This window comes from Nuphar pumila, chromosome 2 (genome assembly GCF_984573655.1).
Source record: "Nuphar pumila chromosome 2, dmNupPumi1.hap1.1, whole genome shotgun sequence".
Taxonomy (NCBI): domain Eukaryota; kingdom Viridiplantae; phylum Streptophyta; class Magnoliopsida; order Nymphaeales; family Nymphaeaceae; genus Nuphar; species Nuphar pumila.
The window spans coordinates 89,777,096-89,791,001 of NC_143250.1; the positions used below are offsets into that span (position 1 = coordinate 89,777,096).

General features: G+C 35.8%; 1 protein-coding gene across 1 annotated transcript in view; it reads left to right on the forward strand.

Annotated features, from left to right (window-relative positions):
* LOC149846035 (myosin-15-like) overlaps positions 1–13,906 on the forward strand; it is a 98,347-nt gene that overhangs the window by 9,524 nt on the left and 74,917 nt on the right. The window contains exons 2-7 of the mRNA XM_089990328.1: positions 808–945; positions 1,143–1,286; positions 7,597–7,742; positions 7,852–8,008; positions 8,111–8,169; positions 9,261–9,417. Of these exons, the coding sequence (XP_089846454.1) occupies positions 808–945; positions 1,143–1,286; positions 7,597–7,742; positions 7,852–8,008; positions 8,111–8,169; positions 9,261–9,417 (801 nt within the window). The remainder of the gene's footprint in view (positions 1–807; positions 946–1,142; positions 1,287–7,596; positions 7,743–7,851; positions 8,009–8,110; positions 8,170–9,260; positions 9,418–13,906) is intronic.

Genomic DNA, 13,906 nt, shown 5'->3' on the forward strand with positions numbered 1-13,906 from the left:
AAGAGACAAGAGAGAAAGGGGCTGCAGAAATTCTTCACACGATTCCCAATGTGGGACGTGTGAGGTTCTCTTTTATTAAACGGTAACTGATTTCTGTGTGCAAGTACAAGATCACCCCTTGTATTAATGTACAAGGTAATATATAACTAAGTGGTCAAAACCGGAAACATAAAGTACATTAAATAATATGTTACATAGAGGGACATGAATCTCGATCCAGATCCAAATGTCACGTCTCAACAGCCTACACCCACTGGTTCCTAATATTTTCCAAGTTTATGTTAATCCACATTTGCAAATTTGGAAAGCTCTTGGAATTCAAAGGAGGAGTGCAAGTCCAGCAGCTTGTGCTTCCATATCTTGTATCTTTAACTACATTCTGTGTTTTAAATTTTGTCATGTTGCCTTTGCCCGGTTTATCCATCTGCCTGGCTCTATTTGAAGAGTCCGAACAACTGGTCCAGTATCTTTCTTACCAATCAGGATCTTGTGCACCTGTTGCTCAAGTTGTAGGTGTTGAATTTGGTTTATCTTGATTGCTGCTCCAGCCTTTCTATTGTTCTCTTTATTTGACAATCTTCTTGTATGTGCACTGTCCTTTCTTTGTTGGGAGCATAAAAGTTAGCAACATATTATTTAAATGCTTTTTTCTCTGCATCTTTGTGGTTTCTGGTTCTGTAACAGTCACTCTACGTTTCCATTTAGAAGCTCATTTTGTTATTCTTACTGGAAACAGTAATAGGTTAACCACATTGTTTCTATTGTCAAATTATTCTATGACATAAAACTTTGTTTTTATTTTTGAAGCGTTCACAGGATGCTAAATCAAGTATTCGTAAGGGATCCAAAGTTTGGATTGAAGATAGAGAGCATGCATGGGTGGAAGCTGAAGTTACTGATGTTAATAATATGCATGTCTCTTTGGTTACAGTTTTGGGAAAGAAGGTATTCAACAGTTACATATTGCACAAGATTTGTTTTTTATTTTTCTATCCAGGATTAAACTAGGGATTTCTCATTTTCATGCTTTTGAATTATCATTGCTTTACCTAGTTTTATTAATAGGATTTTTATATATACCTCTTTTATTGGTATTTTGGAAGCTTGTTCTCCTTGAAGATGTGCTTGGCTTGATTCTGCAGGTTTCTACTTCTTTAAAGAAAGTTCTTTTGAGAGATCCAGATACTAAATTTGGTGGAGTTGACGATATGACCAAATTAGCGTACTTGAATGAGCCTGGTGTTTTATATAACCTTGCCAGAAGATATGCTCTCAATGATATCTATGTCAGTACCATTATATTTGTTATTTGCATTGTTCATCACTGGCAAAGTTACTATATTTTTTTTTTCCATTTTCTGTCTTTGTATTTGATGTTATTTAAGAAATGAAAATACATGCCTGCCTTATTTTTGTTTTTAATTCATGTATCTTCTTATTCTAAGCATAGACATGAATATCACCAAGATATTTTGAAAATATCATGATCTTGATGTTTCTTTTGCAACAGTGGATAAAAACGTGAAAATATTGTGAAAATTTTCAAAATGTATTAGTAACATAAATATTGCAATAATATCATGATATTTAAAGAAAAAAAATCTTTTTTTTAATATTTTAAGTAGAACTCTTATGTTATATATTTGAAACATGTTATTTTTTATCTGTTTTGTTTTACTTTATGTTTTTAAAACATCTGACATTTTCTTGAGAAAATCCACTTTTCCAAAAACTCTCGAGAGAAACTCTAGTTGAGAAATTGCCAAGAACCTATGTCACCTGGGTACGGGTGCAGATACGGGTATGGGTACGAAGGGTACAACATGACAATTTCAAAAAATGAGGGTACTGGAACACAACTATATATATATATGTTAAAAAAATTGTTTTTAAAGGTCATTTTTTATCTTTGTTGACCAGGTTTGGATATCTGGTCAACAAAACCAACTTGGTTTAACCAAGTTATAAAAGGGGAAGGGCCTCTTCTCTCTCTATCTCTCTAATTTCCCTTCTCTCTCTCGGTTTGTTGCAGCGAGACAAAGAAGAAAAATAAGAGAGAGGGAGACAAAAGGGGAATTGGGAGAGATGGAGACAAAGAGGGGGGAGATGAGAGGGAGATGGAGACAAAGAGGGGGAAGATGAGAGGGAGATGGAGACAAAGAGGGGGAAGATGAGAGAGGGGTAAATCGAGAGAGCGAGCGAAGGAGAGAGGGAGACAACGAGGGGAATTGAGAGAGGGGGAAGACGAGAGCTAGAGGGGGGGGGGGGAGTTGAGGGTTTTAAGGGGGTGGGTGCAAATTTTTTTTCTGAGGTTCAGACCATGGTTGCTAGTCGAGGAAGCAGAAAGCGATATGGGAAGCGAGGTACTTTCAAAATTTTAGGAAGTGGGAAGCGTGGGATGACTTAGAAGCGAATAAGGAATCGTCTCGAAAGCGAACCATAAGCGACCTAGGAAGCGAGGGGGAAGAGAAAAAATAAAAATAAAAATAAAATAAAATAAAATAAAATAAAATAAAATAAAATAAAAATAAAAATAAAAATAAAAATAAAAATAAAAATAAAAAGGAGGGAAGCACTCTTCCCATAAAATTTTGACGCTTTTTAGCGCGTTTCTGAAGCACGATGTTTCGCTCTTTCAAAACACGCTTCCCCACTTGCCTAAGCGTTTTCAGTAACTATGGTTAAGACCCAACTCGACCCGACGGAGTGTGGGACCCGTCCCATGTCGTACCCGCACTACCCCTGTTACACATACTCGTGTCAGAAGGGTACGTCAATTAGTATTATATCGTTACTTGTATCGGTCGGGTACAAAATAAGATACATATTGTATCTTAATAAATTTTAATATATATATATTTAAAATTCTAAAAAATCATGAAAAATTAGAAAAAAATCCCAATGCCGAATTGTACAAATTATTACCATAAAATCGCATATGAAGCATTTATGTCTCTATGAGCTGCATATGCCATCATAACCATGTTTTTTAAAAATAACACATGAAACAATAACCAAGTTTTTTAAAAATATACCATCAATCATCATCATCTTCTTCTCCTCCTTCGATATTCACATCATCTCTAATTTACGTGGGCTATTCATCATCTATGTCTTGAGCTCCTTACACGTTTATTCGTCGAATGTCCTCTTCATTTAAAATGCCTGTTTATTCTTGAACTCATACATACAACAACAACAACAACAACAACAACAACAACAACAACAACAACAACAACAACAACTACGCCTTCATCCCAAAACAATTGGGGTCGGCTATATGAACCAAAAAAGAAAATCATTCTGGGTCTTCCACATGAATCCTTCTCCTTCAATCATTTCTATCCAATGCCATGTCCTCGGTGAGGTTCAAAGCATTCATATCCTTTCCTATCATCTCCATCCAAGTCTTCTTAGGCCTACCTCGACCTCTTTTAACTAATATATTTTCCCATTTCTCCATCCTTCTAACTGGAGCATCATCAGGCCTTCGCCGAATATGTCCAAACCACCGTAAACGATTCTCTCTCATCTTATTTTCAATGGATGCAACACCTACCTTCTTACGTATCTCCTCGTTTCAAATCTTATCTTTTATTGCATTTCCACACATCCATCTAAGCATACGCATCTCAGCTACACTCATTTTTTGAATATGATGTCTCTTGGCAACCCAACATTCCGTACCATATAGTAAAGCAGGCCTAATTGTCGTCCTATAAAACTTTCCCTTCAACCGCAATGGCATTCTACGATCGCACAACACTCCAGTTGCACTTCTCCATTTCATCCACCCAACCTTTATCCTATGATTTACATCTCCATCAATTTCTCTATACTTTTGAATGATAGATTCTGAATATTTGAAACAGTCATCCATCGGTATTTCTTGCTCACCAAGCTTCACTACACTCCCATCACTACTTCGTTGCTTACTAAACCGACATTTCATATATTCTGTCTTACTCTTACTCAACTTAAAACCTCTTGCTTCCAATGTCTGTCTCCATAATTCTAACTTAGCATTAACCCCGACTCTAGACTCATCAATCAAAACAATATCATCAGCAAACAACATACACCACGCCACATTTTCTTCAATTGATCTCGTAAGCTCATCCATCACTATAGCAAATAGGAAAGGGCTTAAAACAAATCCTTGATGTAACCCAATCGTTATAGGAAAATTGGTTGTCACCCCTCCACAAGTGCGGACATTGGTTACTACTCCTTCGTACATATCTTTAATTATACTAATGTGCTTGAGAGAAACACCTTTCTTCATCATTGTCCACCAGAGAACATCCCTAGGTACTCTATCGTATGCCTTCTCCAAATCAATAAAAACCATATGCAAATCTTTGTTCCTCTCTCTATATCTCTCAATAAGTTGTCTAAGAAGATGTATAGCTTCTATAGTTGATCTTCCAGGCATAAAACCAAATTGATTCTCTGATATCATCACAATCTTCCTCAACCTATATTCAATCCCCCTCTCCCAAAGTTTCATAGTATGACTCATGAGTTTTATACCATGATAGTTTGTGCAATCTTGTATATCACCCTTATTCTTATTTAGAGGCACCAAAGTACTCTTCCTCCACTCATTAGGCATCTTATTTGTCCGCCAAATCTTGTTAAAAAGATTTGTCAACCATTCTAAACCTTTCTCGCCCAAGCATTTCCAAGCCTCGATAGGTATACCATCTGGGCTAACTGCCCTTCTTGATTTCATTTTCTTCAAAGCCTCTGCAATTTCTTTCTTTTGAATCTTGCACATGAAGTCACGATTCATCTCATGAAAAGGAATGGAGAAGTCTCCAAGATCCTGAGCATGACTTCCATTAAATAGCCTATCAAAATAATCTTTCCATTTCTCCTTAATCTCCTCATCTTTGACTAAAACCCTTTGCGTTCATCTTCGATACATCTAACCGTACCCAGATCCCTCGATTTCCTATCTCTCATCTTTGCAAGCCTATAAATATCCTTCTCGCCCTCTTTGGTATCCAACTTGTCATAAACCTCCTTATATACCTTATCTCTCTCGTTTCGAACTACTTTTTTAGCTTCCTTCTTTGCTATCATATACTTTTCCAAATTCTCATTATCACGACTCTTACTTAGATTTTTATAATACTCTCTTTTAACCATAATAGCTAATTTGACATCCTCGTTCCACCATGATGTAGGTGCATCGCCTTTAGACTCACCCAATACATCCTTAGCCACCTTTCTCATGCCACCCGCTATCTTATTCTACATTGATTCTGAATCCTCCTCGAGTCACCAATCAGCTTCCTTAAATACCTGCTCTACAAACATTCCTTGTTTAGCTCCTTTCAGTGCCCACCACTTAATTCTAGGATCTATCCTACGTTTATCCCTTTTGCAGCATTTTCTAATTCTAAGATCTAAAATTAAGACTCTATGTTGTGTAGTTACACTTTCTCCCGGTATAACCTTACAATCGATGCAACAACCCCTATCTCTCTTTCTAAGTAGGAAAAAATGTATCTGACTTGTATTAACCCCACTTTTAAATATTACTAGGTGTGACTCCCTCTTTCTAAACCAAGTGTTTGCTAAGATCATATCATAGGACAAACCAAAATCTAAAATCCTTTATCCACTTTCGTTTCTTTCTCCTATACCTTAGCCTCCATGGATACTCTCAAATCCATCCCTACTAATGCCTACATGTCCATTAAGGTCACCGCCGATGAAAAACTTTTCTCCATAAGATATCTCTTGCACTACTCCATCTAAATCTTCCCAAAATTGACGCTTAATGAAATCATCTAAACCTACTTGAGGTGCATAAACACTAATAATATTAATAATATCCGTACTTAATACTAATTTAATAAGTAAAATCCTATCACCCTTCCTACGGACCTCAACTACATTATCTATAAACTCACGACTCATAACAATCCCTGCTCCATTCCTATTCCTATTTATTCCTGTATACCAAATCTTATATCCCCAAGGTTCTATCACTTTTGCTTTCTCACCTACCCATTTGGTCTCTTGTAGACATAAAATATCCATCTTTCTTCTACACATAACATCTACTAACTCTACCAACTTACCAGTTAAAGACCCTATGTTCCAAATGGCTAACTTAATTTTATGGTCTTGAACTATCTTCTTTACCCCACCGTCCAACAAAGTGAGGGAACCCTTGCCTATTTGACACCACACCCGGGCGCCGGTGTGACGCGTCGCTTCTGGGCGACGACCTAGCAACCTTTGCCCATTTATCACTGCCTCCGGGCCTATAGAGTACAACGCGTCGCTCAGTAAGAAACACCCCAACGAAATTCTCATATTGGTTCATATTCATAGGGTGTGACTAAGTTTTTATGCTGGCTGTCACTGGCCTACCGTAACTCTCCTCCTTTATCCGGGCTTGGGATCGACAGTGTATAACTAAACAATTATACGCAGACGGAGTTCTTGAACTCATACATCCAATACATAAATTTTTTTCAAACTAATGGGTTCAAATTGTTATTTGTGCCTTATTGTTGATAACTTTTCTAGTTGCCTAAAACGATTACATGACAAAATTAAAATTAGTTGAGTTTTGTATGATATCCGTAAGTTGTAGTGAACGTAGACGAGGTCATTGAGCCTTTTGTTCTCCAATGTATTTCTCTAATGACTTATATACCTTTACTTCTCTAATGACTTCTAAACAAATGAGGGAGTCAGCCCTCAAGATGTCTTTAAAATCCAAAACAGAAAAATTACGACAAATTGCGCTTACCATGTATCGTACAATATGTTACGATACAATGTTGTATCTTATGATACATACGCTATAGATACGATACACTTGTTGCACGATACGAGTGCGTATCGTATCGATATTCCCCCTAGTAACGATACTTACACCATTGATTCTAAGTGCTAGAACAAAAAGGGCTGGCAGCGGGCTAGCCTAATACATTTATGACCAAAAGAAGCCAGTGATCTTGTAGCTTGGGTCAATGCGGACCTGGTTGTTGAGCCCGCTTGGGTCTAGTCAGACATAACCTGATTCATATGCAGATTGCATCATGGTCAGCACGGTCATTGCTTGCCATCGCAGCCAAGTGCCCAAATACCTTTGACACTGGGATGGGGATCACCTTTATAACTGAAAGGACTTGGTTTGCTTTGAATTTTGGGTAATAAATCTGGCGGTAACTATGTTTTATGAAATAGATTAGACTTGAGCCCTCTATGGTTGAATCTGATACTAGACGTGGATATGTCCCTGTATTGCCCTCTTAGATTCAGCTCTGTTCCCAACAAAGACACGCATAATGTCAGCCTTTACTCTGTTATAGAATACACAAAATTGGGGATTCTGTAAAAGATTCCTTTCATGTTATTTTTCTTGTTTATGTTAAGAGTTTGCACTCTATTTTCAATCCAATGCTGTAATTAGAGGTGGCAATATGTTAAGTATCTACTTCTCTAGATACGTACTGCTGTCTTGCGTGGCTTTGCTTAAATTGTTCTGTCATGTGATATATTGCTGTTAATCTATAGGGCTCATGTTGTGTCTAATTAATAAGTTTCAGAAGAACTTTCTTTTGACAGACATATACGGGTAGCATACTGATTGCTATTAACCCATTCACAAAGCTGCCTCATCTGTATAATGTACATATGATGCAACAATATAAGGGCAAACCATTTGGCGAATTGAGTCCTCATGTTTTTTCTGTAGCTGATGCTTCATACAGGTTTGCTTGATAGATAGTTTTCCACTACAGCGTTTCCTTTGTAAGAATGCTGACTTGTTTCCTTTGTAAGAATGCTGACTTGTTTCCTTCTTGTTGCCTTATGATGTAGAGCGATGATACATGAAGGGAAGAACCAGTCAATCTTGGTTAGTGGTGAAAGTGGGGCTGGCAAAACAGAAACTACAAAACTGATAATGCAATATCTTACTTATGTGGGTGGTTGTGCTGCTGGTGATTACCGTACGGTTGAGCAGCAAGTTCTTGAAGTCAGATTCGTCATCTTGTATTTATTGTATTGAAATTTTATTTCGGCTTGTGTTAATGATTTATTAGCATTACTTAATTAATGTAGAGTTCCTTGTCTGCAGTCAAATCCCCTCTTAGAGGCATTTGGTAATGCGAGAACTCTCAGGAATGACAATTCAAGGTGAACCATGCGGCTCTTTGTCATGGCACTTTTTTTTTCCTGTAAATTTTTTTTGAACTGATTTTCCATGGTTCTTTTTTCTCATCATTTTGTCTGAATCTGTCAGTTTTTTGCATTGGTGATATTAAGGTTCCTATGTTTTTTTTTGTCTTGTATTTGAAATGTGAATATGTTTACTTGTGTTTTAGCAAGTCTTACCTCTGCTGTGCTAGACTTTTAATATGTTGGCACATGATTGTGGATCATAGTTGTATTAGCAGAGTACCATAGGATGGCATGTTTGTAATTTGAATATTTCTTAATGTTTTTATTGTTATTCTTAGTTATTTGGCTCAATCGCAATTGCTTTAATGCATTGTATTTTGTATTTAACCCGTATTAGGTTTAATGATATTGTATACAATTATTGGGTGCTCTCCTTTCACACTAAAGGTCACAAGTGGTTTCATGAATTTCTATAAGCTTTTCTCTCTTCTTCTGTTCTTCCATACTTTGGCGAGGGGATGTATCCTGGTTTTGTGATTCTTCCATGTGTATGTTCTTCATTTCTTGCTGTAAAATATTTACAGTTGCATGATCTGAATGCATTCTTTTCAGTATATTTCTTAGGTACTGAGGTAATATGCAGTTATTTTGCTGCAACCCTGCCTTGGACTGATGTGAAGTATTTTTGAATAAGTTGGCAGTCTTTTGTTTTCTGGTAGAATGATGATATACAGCTTTTGCTTTATTTTTTCGTTTTACTATTAGTTGTGTTTGCACGCAACCAGGCTTGTGTAAGGGCATTACAGCTAGTAAACATGTTGTTCAGTTGAAGTGAGTGCTTGGTTTACCTTTGAGTGGTGCTATCTTTTGGGCTTTGTACTTTTTTGACTTTTTTTTATTGCATTGTAACATCTAATCATTTGTGCCATTACTCTTTTATTTTTTTGAGATGACCATTATGCTCTTTTATTGATTTTGCATTAGCAACTAATTGGAAAGGTTACATTATAATTTCTTTGGTTGCTTGCTTTCTTTTCATATTTACACTTGTCTGTGGGGCTTTACATTGTTGTGTTGTTTTTTCCCCTCAAATTTTCTCCATGCAGTCGTTTTGGGAAATTTGTTGAGATCCAATTCGACAAAAGTGGCAGAATCTCTGGTGCTGCTATAAGAACCTATCTCTTAGAGCGATCACGGGTGGTGCAAATAACAGACCCTGAAAGGAATTATCATTGCTTTTACCAATTATGTGCTTATGTAAAGGTATTTATTTGTTCTTCATGTGCATTTGCTTTTTTTAGAACTTTGTACTGCTCGTGTTATGTAGGAGTAGGAGTGGGACAATTATTATTATTGGTTTAGTGCTGCCAGCTGCCAGCCAATTACTTAGTTGAAACTTTGTTTGTGAATAATTGTACTAGTATTGGATGGTTGGATTTCTAATTTAGTTGGGACTTATTTTATTTAATTAGTTAATAATAATCTGAATATCCTGTAAAGTATATCTTACAATCTCAAAATAATGTCTTCTATATGGCAAGCAGATGCTTTGTCTTTAAAATAGAAATGACTTTTGTCAGTAATTGGCGTAAGGGTTCATAATGGTAAACTTGTATCTTACACTACCTCTAGTTGTTTCTGTAAGGAATTTGATTATAAGAGACACATTGACGCACTTATGTAATGATCACTTGTAGGATAGGTGTTGAGTGGATAAATCTGTAGAACTTGAGGACTTGATTTTAGTTTCTTTCGCTTGGTAGCTTGAGAACAATTAACAGTCTTTCTGGAATATAACAAGATGAGGGATTTGACGAAAACATCACTTGTAGGATAGGTGTTGAGTGGATAAATGGTCACCTCTCAATTCTCTCCTATTGAGGGTGCATTTATTGGACTGTAATGAGACCTAAACTCTTATGCTAAGTCTAGTCTACTCTTGATTTAGCTTGCTCCACGAACAAGGTCAAAATCAAGGACCTATATTTTTTTAAATAATAGTTCATTTGTATTTTTTTCTTTTTAAAACGTTATTTCTTATGTATGCTCAAATTTTAAACTTGGAGTTATTATTTAATGTTTTACTAATCATAGTTGCTTAAAATTATATTTCAAGGGTTTACACTTCAAAAATGATGTGTGTATAACGTCCCCAAGATTTTAACCTTAATTATTGTTCAAATATTGAAATTTCGAGACCATTTTTTTGATAGGTATAAGTAAATAAGATCTTATAATGCGGAAATGATTTTAAAAAATGATTTAGACTTTGGGCGGAGTTACATTAAAGATAACAATCAAAACAAAATGTATAAGATATACACATTTCAAACCACATACAATATAAGACTGAAATATGAAGAGTTTTAATTTCATTTTAAATTAGAGTATAAAAACAATAGTTCAATCTCTACATGATCAAGTACTTAAAATGAAAAAATCATGTCTATCAAGTTTGAAAGGTAAGAGTTGACCCTCGAAGATACAGCTCGAGCAGTCCTTTGCTCCAACTACTTATCATACTTTACCTGCATTACCTGTCCCACATAAAACATGATCAGACTCGCTAAAGTCTGGTAGAGCGACCCAAACTTAAACTTAAAGAAAACATATCAAGCATCCAAAGGTAAAAACATGATATATTATTTATCAATCATCAAGTGACAGACAATGAGACACCATCCCATAAGTTATCCATTTAAGCATTTAAACACAAGGCATTTAAAAGCATTCCATCACTTAATATTTCATTTAACATGAAGTCACATCATAAAGCATAATTCGTATGCATTCAAGACATACAAGTCATCGCTTGAATATATACATGCATCTAAGATATTCAGGTCATTGCATCATTTTCATATGCATTCATAATTCTTATAAACAATAGGCCAAATCATATTTGACCATGCTAGCGTGAAACACATGCATATACTTTCTAAGTAAATCCGTTAGATATTCATGATACACATCAATTATGATACATATGTGTGATATATTCAAATCAAACAATCATAATGCAATCATTTGCAACAAAACTATGTAGGCGTGATGTGTCATTCACTTAATAAGTCAACCTAATCATTTGTAGGCGTGATGTGCTATTCACCTATACGCTAACATAAGCATCACAATCATAACCTTATGACAAGATCTAAAATCAATAAGGATTTAATTCTCACATTTGAGTTCAACATATACTCATACTACAACAAAAAAGTGAAATCTATAGATTCATAAGTGACTATCTCAATAAACTTCGAAGATCATCACAATTCATCATAACATTTCATTTATTAATAATAAAGATTTACAAGATCCACGCTGGATCACCTGATCTGGGAAATGTACAACCTCACAAGTAGTTACCGCTCTAGACGGATGACCTGCCTGATCTTGACCAATGTACTTCCTCACAGGAATATACCGTCTTCGCGGGATACCTGCTATTGAACAATGCACTTCCTCATAAAGACTTACCGCTCTAGCCGGATTACCTGATCTGGTCATGCACATCCTCACAAAGAATCTTTTGAGAGCAGTTCCTCAACGAGTACCATATCCAGAGAAAACTATTGTCATACATGCTTCAATCCAATTGATCACTCTCAAGGTCTATAGCCATCAACACGGGCACAAGCATGTATACAATAAAAATGCATCACATCATAGATCATTTTATATGCTATGTCACATGGGTGCGGGGATGCGGCACTTCCAAAAAACCAAGGTGCGGGAGTGCGGCAAAAATATATAATATATATATATATATATATAAATAAAGTCCAAAAGTTGGACATAAATGACCCTGAGTGCATTGACTGCACCCAGGGTCAGGTTGACCGCATCGGGTGCGGGTGCGGCACCTAGTTGGAGAATCCCTGTGACATATAGGGCAAAAAAATTTTCTTGGCAAAAAAATTGTTTTTTAAGTCTGAAAAATTGGACCAAAATAACCCTAGGTGCATTGAACGCACCCAGGGTTGGGTTGACCGCACTCGCACCCACGTCGCATCAACGCGGTGCAACACCCTGCTAGCCGAATCCCTGTGACATAGTTTATTTGGCATCTAAAATCATAAAATCACACATTTAATCAATAAGGTTCCATGAACCATAGTTCACTATTGAACTTAAACATTTATCACATGCATTCATAATTTTATATCACTTGACATTTAAATCATATCATATCATACAAAAGCATATTATCCTACGCATCATATCATCGTCACAAGGAACATTGCATTTCGTAAATTGAACCTCGAACTATGGGTAAACAAAACCTGAGTTCTATGCATGCATACCTGAATATGTACATTTCATAATACGAAGCAATTAAACCTCAACATACGTAATTCCTACACAGTTCGAGTTATGCACACAGGATTCAAGTCATATATGCATTGTTTCACCACATGAATCAATATGCGAAGCACACATTTCATGCATAATGTGTCTCACAAATAGTATATATATATACATATATTAATAACATTCACACAAATCATGGTTCGTTCATGAGAGCACGAGGCATATCCATCCATGCATAACAGTATTTGCATAATCCTATCATGTTTCATGAACATGATTCTATCTCTCATGCTTTCGTGCATGATTATATAATTATTATTTCACACTAGCATTCAATATGATCATGTCAAACACATCAATTTATGCAACATTCATTCACACAATTGCATGCTCAAACATGTACCACTCCATATTCTGCTATCTAAAATCATGATGAGTATGAGCTCCGAACTACGACAAGAAAATAACTTCTGTTCCCATACATTCAAATTATGCTCAGCATGATCTTTTAACGACAATCACAACAGTCTTAAATATCCACAATTAAGTGGTGTGTATGAGCAGGAAAGCGTTGCATACAATAAAAATAAATTTATTAGGTAATGCATTTGCACCACATACTTACCACGGGGCATTTACCCGATTTGCATTTCGCATTGCATTGCATTCAATGCACATTGGCATATAGCTGTTTTGATACTTAGCGTAAGTATCACATTTTTAGTATATCCTGCACTCAAATCAGTTAAACATATAGACAATCATAGCACCCCTAGATATCCACAACTACGTGCGGTGTCTGCGCATAACTTGTGTTTGCAATTCAGTGAAGTATTTACTACAACAACATCATTCTTACACAATTAGTGCCTAAACATGCTCTCTACAAGTTCAGTTAAGGAAACTTACTTTAATAACGTGAAAACAATGAATTGAAACCCAAAAGACCGAGGGATTTCAAAGTCCGCAAAGTCCACTACCTAAGAAATACAACAAACCTTTCGTGTGTGATTGCAAATGCCAAAAACTCAAAAAATGTCAATTATACCAAGATTTGCCAAAAATGGTAAATTACCCTATAAACTATTACCAAAAGCCACATAACACACAAATACACTCCAATAATTTACAAACTCCATTAAAAACATATTTAAATGTAATTTATATATAAATAGTAATTTATAGCCTGAAATAGTTCTATAAATGCAAATTATGCCCTTATTGGCCTGAAATGAACAAATGAACATATAATATATTACTAAATAAAATTCAAAAGTTGCAAACACATTGCTAATTTGGTGATAAAAAAATGAGTTCTTTATCTATTAATAATCCTTAAAAATTATGGGTTTTACAGTGTGTCTGTGCATTCATGCGCTACATACGTCTGCATGTGTGTGTGCACCATGTATCGCTATGCTTTATTGCTTTACATTGT